General features: G+C 43.6%; 1 protein-coding gene across 1 annotated transcript in view; it reads left to right on the top strand.

The window, feature by feature from the left end:
- Positions 1-22,015, top strand: part of LOC120025080 (PHD finger protein 21A-like) — a 33,163-nt gene extending 11,148 nt beyond the window's left edge. Inside the window, exons 4-16 of the mRNA XM_038969516.1 lie at positions 13,569-13,742; positions 13,876-14,130; positions 14,508-14,591; positions 15,254-15,574; positions 16,107-16,229; positions 16,646-16,697; positions 16,852-16,931; positions 17,205-17,265; positions 18,454-18,620; positions 19,173-19,328; positions 21,221-21,296; positions 21,394-21,497; positions 21,617-22,015. Of these exons, the coding sequence (XP_038825444.1) occupies positions 13,569-13,742; positions 13,876-14,130; positions 14,508-14,591; positions 15,254-15,574; positions 16,107-16,229; positions 16,646-16,697; positions 16,852-16,931; positions 17,205-17,265; positions 18,454-18,620; positions 19,173-19,328; positions 21,221-21,296; positions 21,394-21,497; positions 21,617-22,015 (2,052 nt within the window). The remainder of the gene's footprint in view (positions 1-13,568; positions 13,743-13,875; positions 14,131-14,507; positions 14,592-15,253; positions 15,575-16,106; positions 16,230-16,645; positions 16,698-16,851; positions 16,932-17,204; positions 17,266-18,453; positions 18,621-19,172; positions 19,329-21,220; positions 21,297-21,393; positions 21,498-21,616) is intronic.
- Positions 22,016-23,371: the final 1,356 nt, after the last annotated feature.

Raw genomic sequence — 23,371 nt, 5'->3', positions numbered from 1 at the left:
GCAACAACGTCACCTATGGGCACAAACCCACCGGCGCTGGACCAGACTGGACTGACAAAAAAGTGCTCTTCACTGACGAGTAGCGTTTTTGTCTCACCAGGGGTGATGGTCTGATTCGCGTTTATCGTCGAAGGAATGAGCGTTACACCGAGGCCTGTACTCTGGAGCGGGATCGATTTGGAGGTGGAGGGTCCATCATGGTCTGGGGTGGTGTGTCACAGCATCATCGGACTGAGCTTGTTGTCATTGCAGGCAAACTCAACGCTGTGCGTTACAGGGAAGACATCCTCCTTCCTCAAGCGGTACCCTTCCTGCAGGCTCATCCGGACATGACCCTCCAGTAGGACAATGCCCTACTGCTCGTTCTGTGCGTGATTTCCTGCAAGACAGGAATGTCAGTGTTCTGCCATGGCCAGCGAAGAGCCCGGATCTCAATCCAATTGAGCACTTCTGGGACCTGTTAGATCGGAGGGCTAGGGTCATTCCCCCCAGAAATGTCTGGGAACTTGCAGGTGCCTTGGTGGAAGAGTGGGGTAAACATCTCACAGCAAGAACTGGCAAATCTGGTGCAGTCCATGAGGAGGAGATGCACTGCAGTACTTAATGCAGTTGGTGGCCACACCAGATACTGACTGTTACTTTTTACTTTGATTTTGACCCCTCCTTTGTTCAGGGACACATTATTCCATTTCTGTTAGTCACATGTCTGTGGAACTTGTTCAGTTTGACTCAGTTGTTGAATCTTGTTATGTTCATACAATTATTTACACATGTTAAGTTTGCTGAAATAAACGCAGTTGACAGTGAGAGGATGTTTTCTTCTTTTTTTTGCTGAGTTTAGTTGCGCTTGTGCCATTTGTGAAAACGTGAGGAATAGAAAGACTGTATGATAATATGCTAGATAATGGAAGGACTAAACCATTGACGCCAAGGAAAAAACCTTTTCCCCATCTTTTGTCAATGCTTTTATTCTTAAATCTCACACGTTATGAATATGTTGTAAATGGATTAACACAGACTTTCAAGCAGTGGAGTAAAGTTTTAGCATTCTGTATTCATGATACTATTATCACTCTTATATTGCTCTAGGGACACAAGTTTGCTAGTGGGGCATTTTTTGGCAGTGTTGTTTTATGGCTACTTCAGGAATGGTTCAGGGCTGGTTTCAAGGCTGGTGCAAGTTTGGTTTGGGCTTGGTTAATCTGGCACTCCGTCTGAGCTGTATTTGCAGGCTCTAACGAGAGTCCCTGCTGCGAGGCCCAGTTATTATCACCGCTGCTCCTCCATGCGTGGAACAATTGAGTGAGTCTAGATGTGTGTCTCTGCTGTGTGCCCAGGAAAGAGAAGAGGGGAGGTAGGGAGGAGAGAGATGGGTTGGGCATGAAAAGAGCTGAAAACTAAAAGTGCTTTAGTGTTGTTGAGGGATGACTCACAGTATTGCCCTCAAATGAACCAAACATTTCCTGCATACAATATATGGTTGTCCTCGGCTGCACTCTTCTATATGCAGACAAGCATTGTTTCACGCAATTTCCAATTGCATATACATCAAATTACGTTTTCTGACTAATGTACTTTTTAATTATTACCACACTCTGAGGCTGTACCACACATTAAGTTGTACTTTCCCCTCCTCACACTTTGAAAACACACACAGTAGGGGCATACATATTACATTCAGCCCACCAGGTAGACTCCTATTTCTTCTGTGTTAGGTACCTGCGTTGGAGTCAGTCTGCACAGGGTTCAGTGATCACTGTTCCTTAGCAACAGGTGAGCCATATGGTCGTTTCTGGCACAGTCGGTCTTTTCGTGAGCAGCTGGCTAGAACTTTGAGTTTTTTTTTTCTGCTGGCGCTTGTGGGGTGATTAGGGTTGCACTTGTGGCTGGGACAGGTGTACTGTATGTCAGTGATCTCCCGGTCACCTCCCAGAGTGCGCCGACACATCTGCCGTAGACATCTAGCTCCGTCTCAAGAGAGGAGAGTAAAGAGCCAGTCCTCTCACTGACTTTTCCCACTTACAGTTCAAAGGTTAGTGGAGTAGCTACACCTCCATTCTACCCTACAGCCCCTTTTACCCTCAACTAGAGGTCGACCGATTAATTAGGGCCGATTTCAAGTTTTCATAACAATCGGAAATCGATATTTTTGAACACCGTTTTTAATTTTTTTAAATACATTTTTTAAATATTTTTTTACACCTTTATTAGGCAAGTCAGTTAAGAACACATTCTTATTTTCAATAACGGCCTAGGAACGGTGGGTTAACTGTCTTGTTCAGGGGCAGAACGACAGATTTTTACCTTGTCAGCTCAGGGATTCGTTTTTGTAACCTTCCGGTTACTAGTCCAACGCTCTAACCACCTGCCTTACATTGCACTCCACGAGGAGCCTGCGTGGCAGGCTGACTACCTGTTATGCGAGGGCAGCAAGAAGCCAAGGTAAGTTGCTAGCATTAAACTTATAAAAAACAATCAATCTTCATATAATCACTAGTTAACTACACGTGGTTGATGATATTATTAGTTTATCTAGCGTGTCCTGCGTTGCATATAATCGATGCGGTGCCTGTTAATTTCTCATCGAATCACAGCCTACTTCGCCAAACGGGTGATGATTTAGCACTGTCGTTGCACCAAACCTAACCATAAATATCAATGCTTTTCTTTAAAATCAATACACAAGTATATATTTTTAAACCTGCATATTTAGTTAATATTGCCTGCTAACATGAATTTCTTATAATTAGGGAAATTGTGTCACCTCTCTTGCGTTCTGTGCAAGCAGTCAGGGTATATGCAGCAGTTTGGGCCGCCTGCCTCGTTGCGAACTGTGTGAAGTCCATTTATTCCTAACAAAGACCGTAATTTATTTGCCAGAATTGTACATAATTATGACATAACATTGAAGGTTGTACAATGTAACAGCAATATTTAGACTTAGGGATGCCACTAGTTAGATAAAATACGGAACGTTTCCGTATTTCACTGAAAGAATAAACGTTTGGTTTTCGAAATGATAGTTTCCGGAATCTACCATATTAATGACCTAAGGCTCGTATTTCTGTGTGTTATTATGTTATAATTAAGTCTATGATTTGATAGAGCAGTCTGACTGAGCGATGGTAGGCAGCAGCAGGCTCGTAAGCATTCATTCAAACAGTACTTTCGTGCGTTTTGCCAGCAGCTCTTCCTCCTCAGCTCTGTTTATGACTTCAAGCCTATCAACTCCCGAGATTAGGCTGGTGTAACCGATGTGAAATGGCTAGCTAGTTAGCGGGTTGTGCGCTAATAGCGTTTCAATCGGTGACGTCACTCGCTCTGAGACTTGGAGTAGTTGTTCCCCTTGCTCTGCAAGGGCCGCGGCTTTTGTGGAGCGATGGGTAACGATGCTTCGAGGGTGGCTGTTGTCGATGTGTTCCTGGTTCGAGCCCAGGTAGGAGCGAGGAGAGGGACGGAAGCTATACTGTTACACTGCAAATACTAAAGTGCCTATAAGAACATCCAATAGTCAAAGGTATATGAAATACAAATGGTATAGAGAGAAATAGTCCTATAATTCCTATAATAACTACAACCTAAAACTTCTTACCTGGGAATATTGAAGACTCATGTTAAAAGGAACCACCAGCTTTCATATGTTCTCATGTTCTGAGCAAGGAACTTAAACGTTAGCTTTCTTACATGGCACATATTGCACTTTTACTTTCTTCTCCAACACTTTGTTTTTGCATTATTTAAACCAAATTGAACATGTTTCATTATTTATTTGAGGCTAAATTGATTTTCATTGATGTATTATATTAAGTTAAAATAAGTGTTCATTCAGTATTGTTGTAATTGTCATTATTACAAATACATTTTTAAAAAATTGGACGATTAATCGGTATCGGCTTTTATTGGTCCTCCAATAATCGGTATCGGCGTTGAAAAATCATAATCGGTCGACCTCTACCCTCAACACTTTAAAAGCTAATGGGGGAGGAATGCATCTCTATTTCTATCAAATCTCTATCAATGTCTTTTCTCGTTAAACTGAAAAGAATCAGAAAATCCCTATTCCTGAGAAGTGCTGTGGCAGAACGTTGCTAAGTCACTGTTTTGAAAGGAGAGGGAGGGAGGGAGTGTGTGTTTGCCAGAAGGATGTGCTTTAATCCAGCAGCACGGTGCCTCTCTGTGTTAGAATGTCAGCTTCACTCTTCCACACAGATGCCCCCTGGCTCCCTGCACTGTGGTCTGGAGAGGAGACTGTGGCAGGCCAGAGGAGAGCAGGAGAAAGGGAGCAGCCTGGCTGGCTGTCACTGGGAGATTGGGGCCAACTACCATGCTCTCTGGGAGCCGTGTGGGGAGGAGTTTCACTAAGACATGCCCCCGCGCTGTTCCACTGCATGTCTGTCCTGTCTGCCCCCGGAAACCTTAAACTACAATCCGGGATAATCTCCTTGATGCCTGACTAATACAGTGAAAATCAGAAATGAGCCTTATATACTACCTCCTGGGGTGTGCTTTCCTTGGCGTGTTCTTAAAACTAATGACCCCACCTGCAATTCACTGATACTTACATCACCATCACCATTCTCTCGGTAGATTAACATTTGCTCAGGCTGAATAAGTCACCAGGCCAAGGTCTTTGACTCAATTTAAAGATCCTACAAAAATATATTTGAATGCTATGTGCTTCATAGGACGCTTTGAAGGTGACTACAGACAATGAGCTTGTTAAGTATGTGGGTAGATGGATTCTGTTTTCTCTCTCTTGTTTTCTATTCTGTACTGAGAAGGATTTAGAATATGCGTCACACAAGAAATGCTGTAGGTAATTACGAGAGATTATAAATAATTTATTTGGTAAATATTAGAAGAAAATAAACAAATCACCCAATTTGTTAATACTATCAGTTGCTTTATCTATTTCAAAGCAGGTAAAGCTCTGCTCCTGGTGGACTCAGTAAATTGATTTTAGAAATTAAGTTTGAAGATTTAACACACATTCATGGAAATGCTAATCCTTTTTCTGCCCGGGGTGCAGTTTACATTGTTCAGCACTTTGTACTTTGAAAGTAGATTTGTATTCAGTGCCCTGCATTTCCTCCCACCCCACTAGAGCGTATCTGCAGGGAGCAGGGCTGTCTGGATAGAGAAGAGGTTTTATACCTGCTTAACCCACTTTCACAGCGCTCTGTGGCTGACTGAGAGACTGACTGAGTAAAAGAGAGCAGCGCATACCCCATGATGCATGTAGTTGCTGAGTAAATACTTCATTCTGGCAGTGGTGTGTGTGTGTGTGTGTGTGTGTGTTTGAGGAGACTGTAAAGCTTTTACTGTTTCCTCCCTGGGTTTTAGCTCTAGGTGTGGTGGGCTTGATGGGAGGGGGGGTAGAGCTAAATCTGCTGGGTTATGCTTAGCTTAAAGGCTGACAACACGTGAAAGTGCCTCCCGAGGTCAACCTCTAATGTGGCCAGCCATGATTGCATTAATAGTAGTGACACGTATCTACCATGCACGTTTATCGGATGTAATTGATCAATTTCTTTCTTTTTTTAACTTAAATGCTTGTGTATGCTTTTAGAGGCCTGATGATAATTACCTAAGCACCCTCTTGTTCAACCTCTCTTTGTCTCCTCTCCTCTCTCTAAAATACAAAAAAAAGAAGCTGCGTTGTGTTTTAACGCTCCCCAGCTAATTGATATTAACGACTACCATTAAAGTACAGCAGCATAGTAAATATCCCAGGATCCCTTACAATGCTTTACAATGACGCCATCCCGAGGTAGCTCTGACTTTAAACTCAGCTTCAGGCTCTTGTGAGAGGAAGATGAAACTGACGGGATGACCAGCTCTTTATCCCTTTTATTTTACCCTCTGTAAGAAATGTTTACTATTGTCAAGCAATAATTGCATAATGTAACTAATAATGTCAAGTAACAATGTAACAGAGTAGATAGAGATGGACGCGGCATGAAATCGCCACAATCTAGTGCAACTGAGGCGGCCTGGCTGCGTTTTTAAAAATGTAAATCACACTCGTACTTACTGTAATATGCATTGGTCACTCTGCCTCCGTGAAGAGCGTTGTCTTGGCAGCGGAGTGTTTGACAGTTAGGGAAATTGACTATCACTTTAACTGTAACGGGTGATAATGAAAGGCACAGGGAAAGGGCAGACGGTGGAAAGGGGTTGTGTGGAGGAGCTACATGGTGTCAGGCTAGGATAGGATCCCTGCTCTGACTTTCCTGTCACACTCAACGTCTCATCCTCAATATCAAGTGTCATCTTTCACTCTTTCATGTTCTCAGTATTTTGCCCCACAATCTCTGTCAGTTTGTAGAAATGTGCTCTAGTTTTATGAAAGAAGTGTGAAAATATGACCTTGCCATCATTAGACAGCTGTGGCGTGAAGATAATCTCATAACAATACAGCTCTACCTGACACTTGGTACTTTTGAATTGGCTGCGTGTGCGTAACTGCGTATATATGTGTGTGTCTGTGTATTTATGTGTGGCGATAGGAACTTTTGAGCAGTGAATAATTGTAGCTGACGCGTTGCATCCTCTGGTGTTTATTACTCCCTCACGAATCTTTGCTGCGAAACAAAAGGACATGGAAGACTCACTCCCTCTAACTCATGGTTTACCAACCGTCTCCTCGGCCCCCCCCCCAGATGTTTTACATTTTAGTTTTAACCCTGAACTGGCACACCTGATTCAATTAGTTAAAGGCTTGATGATTAGTTGACTAATTGAATCAGGTGTGTCCGTAGGGTTAAAACAAGAAATGTGAAACTTCCGGGGAGCTGAGGAGAGGGTTGGGAAACCCTGTGTCCAACTGAGGAAGGCAACAGGAGTCTACTGCAGCGGTAGGCAGTTCTGCAGGCACCTGGAGTTCCGCAGGCACTTCATGGTTTCGATTGAACCGACCTGGAAGACCAGGCGTGTTGAATTTAGGCAATCACTAAACTGATCAATTAGCGGATCAATGATGCCTATTTGGAACAAAATCCGGCAGTACCTGCAACACTCCAGGAACAGGGTTGCCTACCCCTTGCTACTGTGTGTACAGATATCCCAATGTAATCTGTAGTGTGTGTGCGTGCAAGCATGGCAGTATGTGTTACAATTACACACACTGGCTGCAGTATGGAGGCTTTGTATGTGTCATGGATCTCCCCAGATGGAGCGAGAGGGGAGTGTTAATGTGTGTCTGTGATGGGTTTAGTTCTAGCTCCGAGAGATAGGGAGGGGGAGCGAGAGAGGGAAGACTGTGAGGCAAGCGGTAGTGTGAGAGGAATTTCAATCAAGGGCTCAACATGCTGTTTAAATACCATCAGCACAAAAGGGGAGGGGAGACTGTCGGGGGGGATAAATCCTCACACCTGAGAGGCGGCAGGCAGCCCCAACCCCACCAGACCTCCCTCCACATGGCTGGGAAGCGCCAGATGTGCCGCTCACATTTCATCCTGTTTCAGAGGAAGATAAAAAATGAAAATATAAAAATGAGAGGGAGAGGAAAGCCAGAGTCAGCAGGTCGTAAGCCAATGACGATAGCTGAGTACCAATACACAGGATCTGGCTTTTATGGGAAAAGATACATCTTAGGGAATGTTGATGATTAGTACTGGATGCCATCGTTTATACGTCTGTTTATCTTGAAGTTTCTAGTTTTTATGTTTTTATTGTCACATGCACAAGTACAGTGAAATGCCTTTCTTGCTTTCTCTTTCCCATGCAGTAATCTATATCCGTAGTACTATAAAAAAAAGTAGAACAAAAACACACAAAGAAAATAGAAATAAGAAGAACATAAGTAAGCTATATACCGGGTCAGTACCAATGTAATATTTATAACTCCAAGCTAAATCAAATGTTTGGACTATTTGTTTTTTTTCTTTGTACCAGGCAAATGAAATCAAGCGCATGTTAGTCATTTAAAAGTATACAGAACAAAAATATAAACGCAACATGTAAAGTGTTGATCCCATGTTTCCTGAGCTGACATAAAATATCCCAGAAATTTGCTATAGACACAAAAAGCTTATTTCTCGCAATTGTTTTGCACAAATTTGTTTACATCCCTAGTGAGCATTTCTCCTTTGCCAGTATACTCCATTCACCTGAAAGGTATGGCATATCAAGAAGCTGATTAAACAGCATGATCATTACACAGGTGCACCTTGTGCTGGGGACAATAAAAGGCCACTAAAATGTGCAGTTTTGTCACATAACACAATGCCGCAGATGTCTCAAGTTTTGAGGGAGTGTGCAATTGGCATGCTGACTGCAGGAATGTCCAGCAGAGCTGTTGCCAGATAATTTAACGTTAATTTCTCTACCAGAATTTAATGTTAATTTCCAACATCGTATTAGAGAATATGGCCGTATGTCAAACCGGTCTCCTAACCACAGACAACGTGTAACCACTTCAGCCCAGGACCTCCACATGCGGCTTCTTCACTTGCGGGATTGTCTGAGACCAGCCACCTGGACAGCTGATGAAACTGGAGTATTTCTGTCTGTAATAAAGCCCTTTTGTGGGGAAAAACTCATTCTAATGGGCTGGGCCTGGCTCGTTTATATTTTTGTTCAGTATATATGCCATATGTACAGTATTTGACCCAGGTCTGCTGTACACGGTTTCCATGATATGGCATGATGAGGAGGAGTGAGTCTGAACAGAGTGTACCCCTTCATTCCATCTGTTATATCCCTCCCTTGAGATGAGATGGGGAAATAAAGGAGCTTGTGCTTTTATAAAGTCAATCTCATCTGTGAGTCACTGCTTCCCCTCCCATTTGTATGTCATTTGAAATGACAGCATTCTGTCCTCGTTGACAGGGGGATGGCCGTCGGAGGCTGAGTGATGAAGTGCAATTTACCCTCGCCCGTCACTCACGCGGTAGAGATCCCAGTGAGTGATCGACGTGTAGTCGGGGACTCATGACAAAGAGGTCTGACAATGTCACCGAGTGAATGCCTGAATAACGGCAATGCCGATGAAGAAAGGGATTTCTAAAACATGTGCTATGGGTTTTGACACACCCTGAGGAAAGCTCACAGAGGAAACCTCACAGAGGAAACAGCTGATTCTTTGAAGCCAGAGACTAAAGACCATTTAGTAGAGCATTGGTTCAGATTTTTCCCCGGGAGGCATCCTTTGGACTTTCCACCATGTATAATTTGTGAACGACAGACCCTCCCAGAGAAAGAGGGAGGGGGGCCAGTTATAGGGCGCCCTGCTGTGCGTGCTGAGTGAGCACTGGGCCTTTGATTAGCCAACCACTGCTTTGCGCCGTATGTTCAGCAGCCAACTCAGCACTTCAGCAGACACACAGGGCTTTCTGCAAGGCCTCCGAAACACGCCAACAAGCATCTGGAGATGACTCACTTGTGGTTCAAATCTATAACTGGAAAGGAATTGTTGCTATGGTCTCTCAACAAATGATTTTAAGAAAGTACGTTAGACTGTGTGTAACATTTAGTTATTGTCCAATCCTGTTTTGGTTTTTGAGAGATTCGTGTCTTTTTGACTTTGTATTTATTCATCATTTATCATTTAAGCCTTGACCACATTGTCTGTACATACAACTGATAAACAGTGTCCCCCATTGTGCCCTCTGGAGGTCATCTCTGCCTGTGCAGGTTTCTTACCGTGTCTTACTGGGCTGTGTTCTCTCAACAAAAAGCATTCCATCACTAGGGAGACCCCAAGAGGAAATGTAACTGGCTGATCTACCGTATGCCCAAGGACTTCTGCATAATGAAACTTATCCTGCTGTGAAAATGGTCTCTGAAAAGCTGTCAGCTTGGTCTAGCTATTACTGAGCATCAGATAATACTGAACGGTTATGCTAAAAGATGAGGTACGTTAAAAGGACCTAAGGACAGTAGTTCACATACTGTAGCTATATGTGGAGTAAGAGAGGTGGAACATTTGAGGATGATACAAGATGTCTTGCATTAGCCCAAGATGTCCCAAGACCTTAGCGGCTGATAGCTGTTGTCTGATAAGGACAACTGTCAGAATCACGAGGGTGGTCTTTGATGAAACCTGTCTCGCCGTGGCAGCTGTCCTGCTTTGCGTGCTTGTGGTTGTGTGTGCGTGGCATAGAAAGTTATTTGTCCATTGACTCAATGTAGCTGATGGCAATAACAGCAAATAATGCTTGAATGTGCCCAATTCTTCTTTGCGGAGCACTAAAGGGCAGCTTGTGCATATGCATCAATGACCTTGCCAAATAAAATCTAAAGCGTTACACTGACTTTAAAAAAAAAAATGCAATTAATGTGGAGTCCTTTTACACGATCATCTAATTAGAATTCCCATAATAAGCGGACGGTAAAAAGGCTTGTTTAAAACGAAATCATTAGTTAAACAAAAAGTATAATAGCAATCACTGCATCGGTCCTCAAGGCTTAACAGGAGTGCGCTGAGCAGATTATGAAATTCCAATGTTGAGCCTTCAGTCCTTATTAGTAGTGTTGCACGGTATACCTAAACGTCTGTACTTTTTCGATACTATAACATTTTTTCAAAAATGGTTCGTTGGACAAAGCCTACGGGGAAAATCAATGCTGTTTTTTTTTGAGGGATTTTGGATAAACGCTGAAAATAAGATCTGTGGTAAAAGCAGGTTTAGGAGATCTTATACGTGTGGTTATATGAGATAATGTTCATCAGCTAACGTCACTTGTTGTGAATTCTTCACAATTCATGTAATGAACCATATACAGGCTTCACAATTCATGTAATGAACCATATACAGGCTTCACAATTCATGTAATGAACCATATACAGGCTTCACAATTCATGAAAGTCATGCTAACTGACTGCTATTATCTCCAAATGTCAGTCAAAACAAGCTCAATAACACAATGCATGCACACACTGCTATTGCATATGCATTCACCTGTGTTGTGGATAGGCCTAGGCTACATCTTGATTTACGCAGTTTATCAACAGAGATTTACCATCCAAATACATGATTACCATTATGTAGTTAGATTGGTCAAATCAAATTGACTTTATAATTGATTAATTAATGCGCACATGGAAGTCTCTGAAAAAAATGTATGTAAAAAAAAAAAAAAAAATTGGGGGGGTGGAAAGCTGCACTGAGTGGTGGAATGCTGCACTGAGTGGTGGAATGCTGCACTGAGTGGTGGAATGCTGCACTGAGTGGTGGAATGCTGCACTGAGTGGTGGAATGCTGCACTGAGTGGTGGAAAGTGCAGCGCCTGTAGCAGTTAAATAGGCCTGATTTTTAAGAGGAGGTAAGGGAATGTGAGCAGCATCACCATGTAGAGCAGACAGGACCCTCACCTCAAAACCAATGAAAGATTACATTAGAGGTGTGCAGTGGTGGGACTGTAGACCAGAGGGTTGATGTAGTACATGAATGGAAGGGGGAAGTCACTGGCTAAATACTGATACATCCCCTCTTGTTAAACTAACACACAAACCCATGCCATTCACAACAGCACTTCTAAAAACCTCATGCTTATTGCTCTTCCATTATTAATTCATGTTGCAGTTGCCATGTGGTCTCAGAGTGTTTGTTCACGCATGTCGGGTCTATTTCCAAATAGGCTGTTCCGTATTGTACTACTGCTTGATTTGATCAACAAAAATATTTTATTTCAATGAATAGAAAGAAACATGAAGGTTGTTCACCTATTGGGGATCAAATTAAGTTGAAATGGTATTTCAGTGAAATGCTTACTTGAAAGCTCTTTCCTCAACAGTGTAGTATGAATCTAACAATTGTCAATGCCAGTAATATATATACCCCAAAAAAAGAGCATGATCATTACTGTACTAAGTCAGATAAAAGGTAAGAAAGAATATACATTATTGGGATTTATATTTATTCATTAATGGTTATATTTTCCTTGTAAAGCTACAGTTGGGTGTTTTTACTTGCTCTGACAGAATGTACGTATAAACAGTCAGATACCCTCCAAAAAGTTTGGCTCGGCCCGCCCATGGCTGCTGAGAGGACATTGGCTCACTTTTCACTGCAGTGAGTGTGAGTGAATGGACAGAGGTGAACTAGAGCGGTCGGACTCTGTTCTGTCTTATCAGACGCAGGCGGGGCGGGGCGGGGCGGGGGGGGGGACTTTCAATGCATACGTCAATAGAGTGAATGTGAGGGAAGAATGAACTGCGTCTCATTGTGCTGACTTCATCATATGTGTCCTCTCCTATCTCCTGGCTGGCCCGCGAGGGGCAGTGCCAGTGCCACAGTCAATGCGAACTAGTCTGAAGCCAAGCCAATTGGAAACTGTGTGTGTGTGTGTGTGTGTGTGTGTGTGTGTGTGTGTGTGTGTGTGTGTGTGTGTGTGTGTGTGTGTGTGTGTGTGTGTGTGTGTGTGTGTGTGTGTGTGTGCGTGTGTGCAAGGTTCAGCAATTAGCTGTCTGGGCATAAAAGAAAGCAGGAAATATTATAAACCGCAAAGCATTCTATGAGCCTACCAGATAAGGATTGATGCTCACTGTGTGGGTAAGGTTACAGATAATTGAGAATGTTTGATTTGCTGTGTCAGAACCAGTATAAACCTGTTGGGGGATGGCACAGATGATTTGCCTAGAAGCAGGCTGCTCATAACTGGGGTAGGTGTCCTATGTGCCGTAGCCAGGGGGAATCTGGGACACCTGCCACTTCGCTTGCTGTCAAGCCTTGTGTGTCTTTGTCACAGTGTGTGTAAAACAGTTCCAGGCGGTATTTTATTGGACCAAATTCCAAACTGAATTTCAAGAACTGATTCTGCAGGAGGCTAGGAGGATTGTTCATCCTCATTTACTTTGCATTAATGTTTAGCTGTAGTAGTTGGTTGTGGTTAATATATACACATATAATACTGAATCTGTGCCTTTTTGCCATAACAAAGGAATAACTAGAAGTCTCCAGGACACTTCCTGGTATTGCCCAGTGAGGGCTACATGTATATCTAACCGGATTTAGGCCTACATGCGTTTGAAAAGAATCCTCATTTCATTTTATTAAGGTCTAGTCAGAATAAAAATGTGGATACATAGTTTTTTTGTTCAACTATCAACTGGGTAATGTACACAGTTTGGAATCCACCGTTGCTTTAGTTCAGTGATGTGGCCATTTTTTTTTTTGTTAGCTGATGTCGTTTATTTTCAGTATAAATTTAACCTGAGGCAGATGCTGTTCTCTTCAGTGTGAATTTAACCTGAAGCAGATGCTGTTCCTCTCTCTTCTCGCTCTTTCTGTTCCCATTTACCTCACCACCTCCCTCTGCCTTAAGCAAAAAGCATTTCTATTACGTTTAAGCAAAAAATGCCTTTATTGCCTATCAAGATACTTTTATTTTTTTATGACTGAGTCAGCAACGAATGGAATTGGGTTTGTATGAGGTAAAGAATAACATTTGACAAGGACAGTTGCTTGTCTCTCTACTTTTGTTTCGTGCTTTTGATATCCTGGTACTGAACAGTTTTGTTTGAGTCATCATTATGTATGTACCTCTCCAGGACAGCACGGTCCATATGAAAACTCCAGAATTCCTTCTGTCGACTTAAATCTGTGTCCTCCGCTGTCTTGCAGAAGAAGGTGGTGGAGCAGCTGAGGAAAGAGCTGCTGGTGAAACAGGATCATCCGGAGGTCCAGGCCCATCAGCAGCCCCAGCACCCAGTGCAGCCTGATGGGAAGGCCTCTGCCCTGCCTAACCTCCACACCCCACCCTCCCTGCCCTCGCCTGACAAACTGAGCACGCCACAGGTACTTGCTCACACACACACACACACACACACACACACACACACACACACACACACACTGCTGTAATAGTAATCTGTTCGTATGTGTTGTTGAAGGGTAGCCCCATATTCAACTTAGCTTCTCTCCTGGACAGAACACGATGACGATCACCCCGGTCATCGCCACTAAGACTCTACCTCTGGTACTGAAAGCTGCCACCGCTACCATGCCTGCTTCCGCCGTGACGCCGCGACCCTCCGTCGCCAAGGTCACAGCCATCAGCAACACGCCCAAGGCCAGCATAGGTCACCCTGACTCACTGAGTGCACCTATCAACCTTCAGACATCCAGCAAGTTGACCCATCAGGGAATGGAGCCGGTTCGGATAGTCTCCAAGAACACTATTGTTGTAAGTATACTGTATGTCCCACATGTCACTCACTCCCCTTCATTGTCTGCACATACAATTAATTTACACTGAAGTGTCCCTGAAGTCCCAATTGTGTTAATAGTATATTTCTGATTTTGTAAACAAACATTTGAAATCACAGGGCACAGGTGGGGTTGCCGTGTTCTTTAGATAAGGAGGACGTATCGCCCTTTTCTGTGTCGCCGCAAGAGTGTCTGCAAATGCAGATTTCACAAGGAATGAGTCGGATCTGGGACCAACTTTTCTTCACTGTGCGACTTGCGCGTTCATGAGTGTGTTCTCATGGTCTATCTCCTTGAGACTGTGTATGGTTTTCCGCATTCTCTAACGTGTGTAAACGGATGGTTTCATCGCAGGTGCAGGCCACTGCCCAGCCTATCAAAGTTCCTCAGTTTATCCCTCCGCCTAGACTGACGCCTCGACCTACCTTTCTAACGCAGGTTCGTCCACGTGGATCTCCCCTCCCCTCACCCCGCAGCCTCTCTCCAGTAACACTAACAGGGGGCGTTTAGACTGGATATCAGTCCTAGAATGACCAGCTTCTAAGCTTTTAATTCGTTAGCTATCATCTGACGTCCTATAACGTCAAATGTACTCCATTTGAGGTACTTTGATTGGATAGCCTACCAGACTACAAGGGTTTTCTATTCAGAGGTCTGAATAGGGATTCTACTGGAGGGGACTGGTGGAGCAAGTTCTTTCTAATTTGTTGTTTGTCTTGTGTCCTTTTGTGACGTGTGTGTGTGTGTGTTCCTGCATTCGTATGCTTTTTGTTCAGGACCGAAGGCTTGACCCAAGACCTGTTTCAGTGGCATTTTCGTAACCCCTTGCTTACTACCTGGCTTCACTATCTATGTCAGCGGTGTTGTTCCTTACCACGTGCTTTGGCTGTTCCTTCAATCTACCTGCCCAGTGCCAACCCACCTCCTGCTAACCTTTGTTGTGAATGTGGCATGTCCTCTGTTGTTGCTGCTTTGTGTGTTGATCACAGAGGGTTAATGACAAAGCTGTATAATTGATATGCACTTTTTCTTACTGTTTAAAAGACATGGGTCCTTACATACTGTATACTCACTATCCTCCTGTCTATATTGTGGACCAGGTCCGACCTAAACCAGCCACGCCTACGCCCACTTCCACGGTACCCATTGCCCCTGCGCCCCCTCCTCCCATGCTGGCTGCCCCTCAACTCCTCCAGCGGCCTGTCATGTTGACCACCAAGCTGACCTCCACCTCACTGGCCTCCACCACCGGGCCCATCCACCAGGTACGCATTGTAAACGGCCAGCCCTGCGCCAGCATCACCAAGACCCTGCCATCTGCCCAGCTGACTGGCATCGTCATCACCTCGCCAGCCACCATTATGGCCACCCTGGCAACTCATCAGACCCTTCAGATCAGAAGCCTCAGCCCTGACACCAAGGTGAGAGGAGGGGGAACAAAGAGGGGGCGGGCAAACATGATTTGTTTAAATTACAGTCTTCTCCGTGGACCCAATCAAATGAAATCTATTAGCTTCCAGATAATATTTTCAGTAGGGCCGTCGGTAGTAGAATTACCATTTTCATTGCTGTTAAACCAAGAAGCACCCAGCTGTTAGCCTGGCTCTTTTGTGTTCATCACAGGCTTCTTACTTAACTCAATTTGGTCGGCATAGACACCCTGCTTTGTTGATGTGCATGGCTAGGTACTTGAGCGGCTGCCACAACTCTATTCCAGAGAGTGAGTTCGTAGATACACTGAATATTGGAAGACCTCCCAATAACATTCACGAATGGAGAGTCATCCACCTACATAAGCCAGGTGCTCACCACCCTCTGTCCTGGTTTGCTGTGTGTGAAAATGTGTGTTTTTCCTCGTTGAGAGCGGTCTCTCATGAAGGGGCGTCACATCCACCGTGGAGGGACTGTGACTCTTGTTGTGTGCGGCTAACTCCGTTACTTCCGTCCCTCCAGACTGTTAAAGCTCGGGGTGTTACAGAGCCGAAGACATCGGTCAGTGCGCCCTCCTCCCCTTCACACACCGCTAGAAGCACCCCTCCACCCCTGCTGAGGAACAAGAGAGAGGACAACCCCCAGGTGGGCCTATACTCTATACACAGATGCAATGAAAACAAGAAAATAAATGTACAGTACCAGTCAAAAGTTTGGACACACCTACTCATTCAAGGGTTTTTCTTTATTTTTACTATTTTCTACATTGTGGAATAATAGTGTAGACGTCAAAACGATGAAATAACACATATGGAATCATGCAGTAACCCCCCCCAAAAAATGTTAAACAAAGTAGCCACCCTTTGCCTTGATGACAGCTTTGTGCACACTCTTGGCATTCTCTCAACCAGTGTATTCTACAATGTAAAAATAAAGAAAAACCCTGGAATGAGTAGGCGTGTCCAAACTTTTGACTGGTACTGTATATGGTCAGCTTTGTGGGTCAATCTTGTTTTCTGACACGTTTGACTGAACATTTGACTTCTTGTTCTCTCCCACAGAAACGTGCTTTCATGGTGTCCTTGGGACTGGTTACATATGACCATCTGGAAGGTTGGAAGACCCAAATGGATATTTTATAGCACCCCCCCCCCCCACCCTATTCTGTATATGTTTTTACAATAATGTCTGCGCCTGCATGAAGACAATTTAACATCAGATATGTCCAATGTGTTATACTGACCTGGTCTATTCTATACCTGTGCAGAGATCCAGAGTCGGAGGCAGGAGCGCAAGAGGAGAACAACAGCAAACCCAGTATACAGTGGAGCAGTGTTTGAGCCTGAGGTACAGTGTATAGGCCACTAACGTTGCTATTATTATGGCATTATGATGATACTGTCAGGGTAGGTCTCAATTCCATTTCAATTCCAGTCAGTTCAGGAAGTACATTGAAATTCCAATTCTCTTCAATGGTTAAGAATGTGGAATTGGAATTTGGTTTACTTTCTGAATTGACTGGAATTGAAATGGAACTGACCCCAACTCTGGATACTGTACCTGTTCTAGGTCTGCTGTGAGAGAACCAAACCTAGTAGTAAACACAACCTATATTTACAGCGTAAGAAGAACGGCGTCACATACCTGAACACTCCTCTACACCAAGGCACCAGGAAGAGAGGTCAGTATGAATCCCCTGTCAGGTTATGGAAACGTCTAGCTACTCAGGGTTGTGTGGAGTGTCCCACCTTGTAACCTTGTTAACACAATGTCAATTGGACCGCACCCCTGCTCTCCCAGACACCAGGAGGAAGTCTATGCTGTCATATCTCGTACAACTGTGGAGACCAGTATACATCGTTTTGTTGTACTGTGATACTGCCCCATCACAGACTTACTGTAGGAGCTCTTTTGGTTGTGCTATCATGCTAGTGCAATAGAGCTGGCTCTTTCCTTGCACTTCCTGCTTTTAATGCCACTTGACTCTGTGCTTTTGCCCTGTCTGTAATTCGTGCTACTTAACCAGCTCTCTTTGCCCTCTCAGTAAGATGCCTTCCCACCCTGCTCTGAATGTATTGTTGAGGATGGCTTCACAGCTCTGTACTGTATGTGCTCACCCCAGGACTCCACCAAGCAAAACCCCATGTGGATTTCAGCCCTGTCGCTGTCTGAACGCTATGTGTATGGCATTAGCCTGGGTACCAGTCTGAGTTAGCATTCTACTCCTTGCCACTCTTTCTCATGTTTAGCATTACATGGAGTATATGTGGTGGAATGTTAACAAAACAGGTTTGTGGATTTCAGGCTAGTATGGCATGCCAAGCCAAATCAGATCTCACTACCCATTTGTTTGTAACAGACTTAAGAGGCCTGTTATGTAACATATTTAGTGGTACACTACGGTTCTGTGAGTAGAACATTTAGGAGAATGAATCCTCATATGAACCAAGCATTTGCTTCCCATGTTCTGACTGACAATGTTGAATGCAGCTGTATTTGACCTATTGTTTCATATAGTACATTGAAATAATGTAGATATTAGATTTTACATTTGTTTCAACAAAGTCTTGCCCTGCGGGTCGATACGATGTGGCTTATGTCTTGCTTTGACCTGCTTTGTTTTCGGAACTACTGTCCTAATTAACTGTCAGCTTTGCCCAGCTCACCCTTCCTCTTGACCCGACTTCATGCTGTTCCCCCTCGCTGTGTACTAACGCTTCTGTCTGTGCTCCTCCTCTTCCTCTTCCTTATGCGCTAGCCAATGAGGACCCATTGTCACAGGTATGTCATGAGAATGTTTTTTTATTTTGTTCTCCCATTTTCCTTTCTTTTGTTTTTGTTTTGTTTTGTCGTGTCTCATCTCACCCAGGTCGCCCACCCAAATACAGCAGTGTTCCTGAGCTGGGTCTTCACACCCCAACATCCCCCACCAGCAGTCATTCCGCCTCCCCGGCCCACCACCGGCCAGAGAGGGGGGGCTCTCACTTCCCCGTCCACCCCCACACCCTCCCTCTGCCTAGACCCAGCTCCGGGGATGTAAGTAGCTGATGGAGAGCCCACTGCACCTACCAGGACTAGAGGAAGCCTCCCCCCAAATCCCCCCCTCACTGGTATCTCCCAGAGGCCCTATGGTTTCAGGACAGACCACCCCTCCTTACAACATGAAACCTTCCACATCCATTCACTTTTACACCCTACATGCCATTACATCCATCATTCATTTATGTGTGACAATCTATGTGTGTCCTGGTGTCCATAACCTTACAAAGTGAAAAGTCCCTCACTCCTTTGGCTGAGGATGTTTGGATCAACGCATCGCAAGTGATTGCTGTTGACAGTGGTGTTTGGGGTTTGGTAGGGTACCGTGACCAGCAACATTACTCGCGGTCATCCAGTGAAAACTGGTTCGTGTGAACAACACCCAGTGCCCACAAACACAATTACAATGTGAACAGTTTGAGAGCACAGTCAGATTGGGCAGGTGTCATTCAGTGAAGTTCGACTCCCTTTCCTCTAGTACCACATATCCAGGTATGATCGGTTGGGCGTAGTGGCCACAATACTGATTGATGCAATTCTTCCTGACAGGGAGACATCCATGAGGACTTCTGCACTGTGTGCAGGCGCAGTGGTCAGTTGCTCATGTGTGACACATGTGCACGTGTTTACCATCTGGACTGCCTCGCTCCACCCTTGAAAACCATTCCCAGGGGCATGTGGATCTGCCCCAAATGTCACGACCAGGTAACAGCAGCATCTGTCCCTGCAGTCTCAGCCACTTAGAAGCTCCCCCAGCAGTTCCCAGGCCGGTTGTAAACTAAATGCAGCTAATACAAGCTCCAGCTGAGCCACAGCCACCCCTGTTTATTCAAGCCAGTTTGTAAGAGTGAGATATTAGAAGGTGAAACCTCAGTGAGAACCACTCATGCCACCTTGTCCTAGTGCTCTCAGGAATCTCAGAGCTTGTCTTAGTGTAGGGGGTCTGAGCAATAAGACTGTTTCCTAGCTTTGTATGTTCTCCAAACAAAGTTTTTGAACAGGCATGAGAAAGCGCCATGCATTCCACTTCATTAATTGTTCAAAATGCTTCTTGCACTGTCATCTTGTTACCTTTTAATTTTTTTTCTTGTCCGTCTGGTCTCTGAAAGATGTGTGCACTTTATGTGGAAGTGCTCCAAAGTGCTCCAAAGGGGCCCTGTATGTGTCCCTGGGCTTTTGGTAGCTTGGTTGAAAGGGAAGACGTGTTATATTGATATCCCTCTGTGCAATATCTCCATAACATACAGTATGATAACCTACAGTAACCAATAATCATTTGATTCACGGCCTTGTCTCTCTGTCCTAAAATCCTTGACAACAGCGTTCAGAGCCATGATTGTGTAAACATCTAAAAGTGGACGAAGAATTCAGGCAATTTCAACTAAATAATACAGTGCGGCCCGAAATTGTTGACACCCTTGATAAAGATGAGCAATAATAACTGTATAAATAAAATAATTCAAATACCGAGCTATATTTTATGCAATTTTTTTGTGGGGAAAGTATATTATTTTAAACTAATACAATTGTTTAGAAAAAGATTTGGATTAACAAGTAATAATGTTTTTTCTCAAAAGTAGTCATCAAAATTATTGACACACATAAATACTCGTAGAATTGAAGTAGTCAAAAGGTTAGCATTTGGTCCCATATTCATAGCACACTACATTAAGCTTGTTTATTTGGTTTTTTAAAAACATTTTAATATCATCTTTATTTAACTAGGCAAGTGACTACAAACTTGTTGGATGCATTTGCAGTTCATTTGGTTGTTTCAGATTATTTTGTGCCAAATACAAATGAATGGTAATTAATGTATTGCATCATTTTAGAGTCACTTTTATTGCAAATAACAATCTAATATGTTTCTAAGCGCTTGTATATTTAATGTGGATGGTACTGTGAATAATGAGTGAGAGGGCCAGAGATCATACCCTGAAGAGATGCTAACCTCTCACCATTTCCAATAACAGGGGAGGTTAGCATGTGTTGGGGGTATGATCTTTGACCCTCTGTAACTTTTTCACTCATCATTATTCACAATTAATTCAGGATTATCCGTAATCATGGTAGCATCCACATTCATGTAGAAGTGTTTAGAAACATATTTTATTCTTATTTACAATCAAAGTGACTAGATACATTTATTTACCAGTCATCTCTATTGGGAACAAAATAATCTGAAACAACCAAAACTAATGTTAACTGCAAATGCATCCAACAAGTTTGTAGAATCACATGTGCTAGTAATATGGGACCAAATACTAAACCTTTTGACTACTTCATTTATAAGAATCTGTAGGAGTGTCAATCATTTTGAACGCTACCTTTTTTGAGAGAAGAAAGTATAACTTGTTAAACAGAAATCTCTTTCTCTAAACAATTATATTCGTATAATATAATTTCCCAATTTTGGGGGGAGCATACAATATATAGCTCAGTATTTGAATTATATTGTATTTCTCCGCTCGCTTGTCTCCACCAAAAAGCGACTGAAACATAATGGATGGTTGAATGGTTATTCAAACATTAAAAAAAGAAGCATAACTAAGCCTATTGTTGACATGGATTCAATTGTTTCCTCTTTTCTTCTTTAGATTTTGATGAAAGATGAGGCAATCCCATGGCCTGGAACCCTCGCTATTGTTCATTCCTACATTGCATATAAAGCAGGTACAGAAGAAGCCAGATATAAAAAGAGCTACCTCCAAATTAATTTGTGTTCATCTAATTAGCACTTAAATGTTGACTGCAATGGTTTATCTGACAGCTAAAGAGGAGGAGAAGCAGAAACTGGTGAAGTGGAGCTTGGAACTGAAGCAGGACAGAGAACAGCTAGAACAAAGGGTCAAACAGCTGAGCCAATCCATAACGGTAAGCATTACACTGCATGACACTGAGGCTAACCCTGAAGGTATGTGAAGTCATCTCAGAAACAGCACATGAACTGGATGGTTAATTACTAATGAGTCTGTCCCTATTTCTCTCTAAAGAAATGCATGGAGAACAAGAACACTATCCTGGCCCGTCAGAGGGACATGCACAACTCCCTGGAGAAGGTCAAGGGCCTGGTGCGTCTCATTCAGGGCATCAACTTCTGCCCATCCCCTGAGGCCTCACCGCCAGCGCTCCAGACCAGCATGACAAATGGAGGAGCAGACTGTGCCAGTGCTGACCACACGGACGACACAAGTCCTGAGGAGCACAAGAACATGACTAACAATAGCAGCGACGACCTGAACAACAACGCGGACGGGGCGACCGAGGAGGAAGAGAAGAAAGAGGAAGTTAAAGAGATTGACAACCTCAACAGCAGCAGCCTTGGCAAAACCTTTGAGCCTCCCCAGACTATAGCACCGGCCCTTGTGGATATAGCAGAGGGGGTCAAATAACACCCAGTCCAGGGACAGGAACCCCCAAAGAGAGGGAAAGAAAAAGATTAAGCACCCCACGAAGTTGCCCAAAGTTGCCAATCGATTAACACACACCGACATATATATTTTTGGGGTCGTTGTTATTGTAGTTGTGTATTATTGGATTGTCCGAGAGGACATTATGATTATCAGACCGAGAAATGGAAAGGTACGAAGGAGGGTGACTTATGTACCAGTGGTATGCCAATCGAGGTCAAGGATTATTATTCAAGTCTGACGACATTGACGCTCTTACTCATAATAAGGATATTGTTAATAGTAATAAACATCACACCAATGTGTGCCTCCAATAGTCGCCATGGCGCCTCTTTGTGGGGATGGTTTCTTAGGGTGTCTTAGTCTGCAGCTTCAGGGGAGATGGATCCGAGATGTCCAAAGACGAGACCTGCCCGCTCGCCTGAAGATCCACCACCTACACCACACCATAAACAATTGGATCAACCAAAACACCATAACAGCCATTTGGAATTTATAAACTACCAGGGGACGAGGTTTTTGTTTGCTGCAGTATTTGTCAACAGTTTTGAAAATCACTGAAGTATTGCCTGAGGGATATGATTAGTCCCAAATCTCACTTTTTGTCTTACAGGAGCTCCAGCTCACCTCCATCCATCTATCCCACCTGCCCCATTACGATCACCAACAACTCCTGACAATACAGCTTAAAGTAACATCGCAGGACAGATGATGGATCAACATAGGTCAGCCTGACGTTCATGTTGTGTCCACTGTCACCTCAGTGCTGCCCAACAGACAGCCAGACGGACCGGCTACAGTGGGAGGAGCCCAGCATTCAGCTTACGGTCTGTGGTCTTCAGCAGCATCACATGGACTCATTGCAGGCTTCATTGACAATGAAGATGTTTTTCTTTTCGAGGTCACCTTATCATGACTTGTCTTGCGTTATCCATTGTTGCTGAACCTAGCATTCCTTTTTATTATTTTGAGAATATGATTGACCAATTTGTTGATTGATACGTTCAGAGACATAGACAGAAAGCTGCCGCATCAATATTCCATGTGAATGCAGCTCTAGGCCTGCACGGGGACTTATCAACTATCAGTTCAGATATTGTCTGACAGGTTTTTTGTGTCCGTTTGTCACGCCCCTGGGATCTGTTGCTAAAGGAAACTAACAATTTATTCTGGGGGAATCTGTTTATATTCAGGTCTTCCTAGTTTTCGAACATCAAGATATGCTTCTTCAAAAGTGCTTTTCTGTTTCGCATTACTTTGGTTTCTTATAAAATATATTAGAACTGGAAAAAACGATGTAAATCCTTTTTTTTTTTTTTTTTTTTAGATGTTCCTTGC

This window comes from Salvelinus namaycush, chromosome 30 (genome assembly GCF_016432855.1).
Source record: "Salvelinus namaycush isolate Seneca chromosome 30, SaNama_1.0, whole genome shotgun sequence".
NCBI lineage: Eukaryota > Metazoa > Chordata > Actinopteri > Salmoniformes > Salmonidae > Salvelinus > Salvelinus namaycush.
The sequence above is the reverse complement of the archived record's forward strand: the minus strand, read 5'-3'. Positions and strand labels throughout refer to the sequence as shown.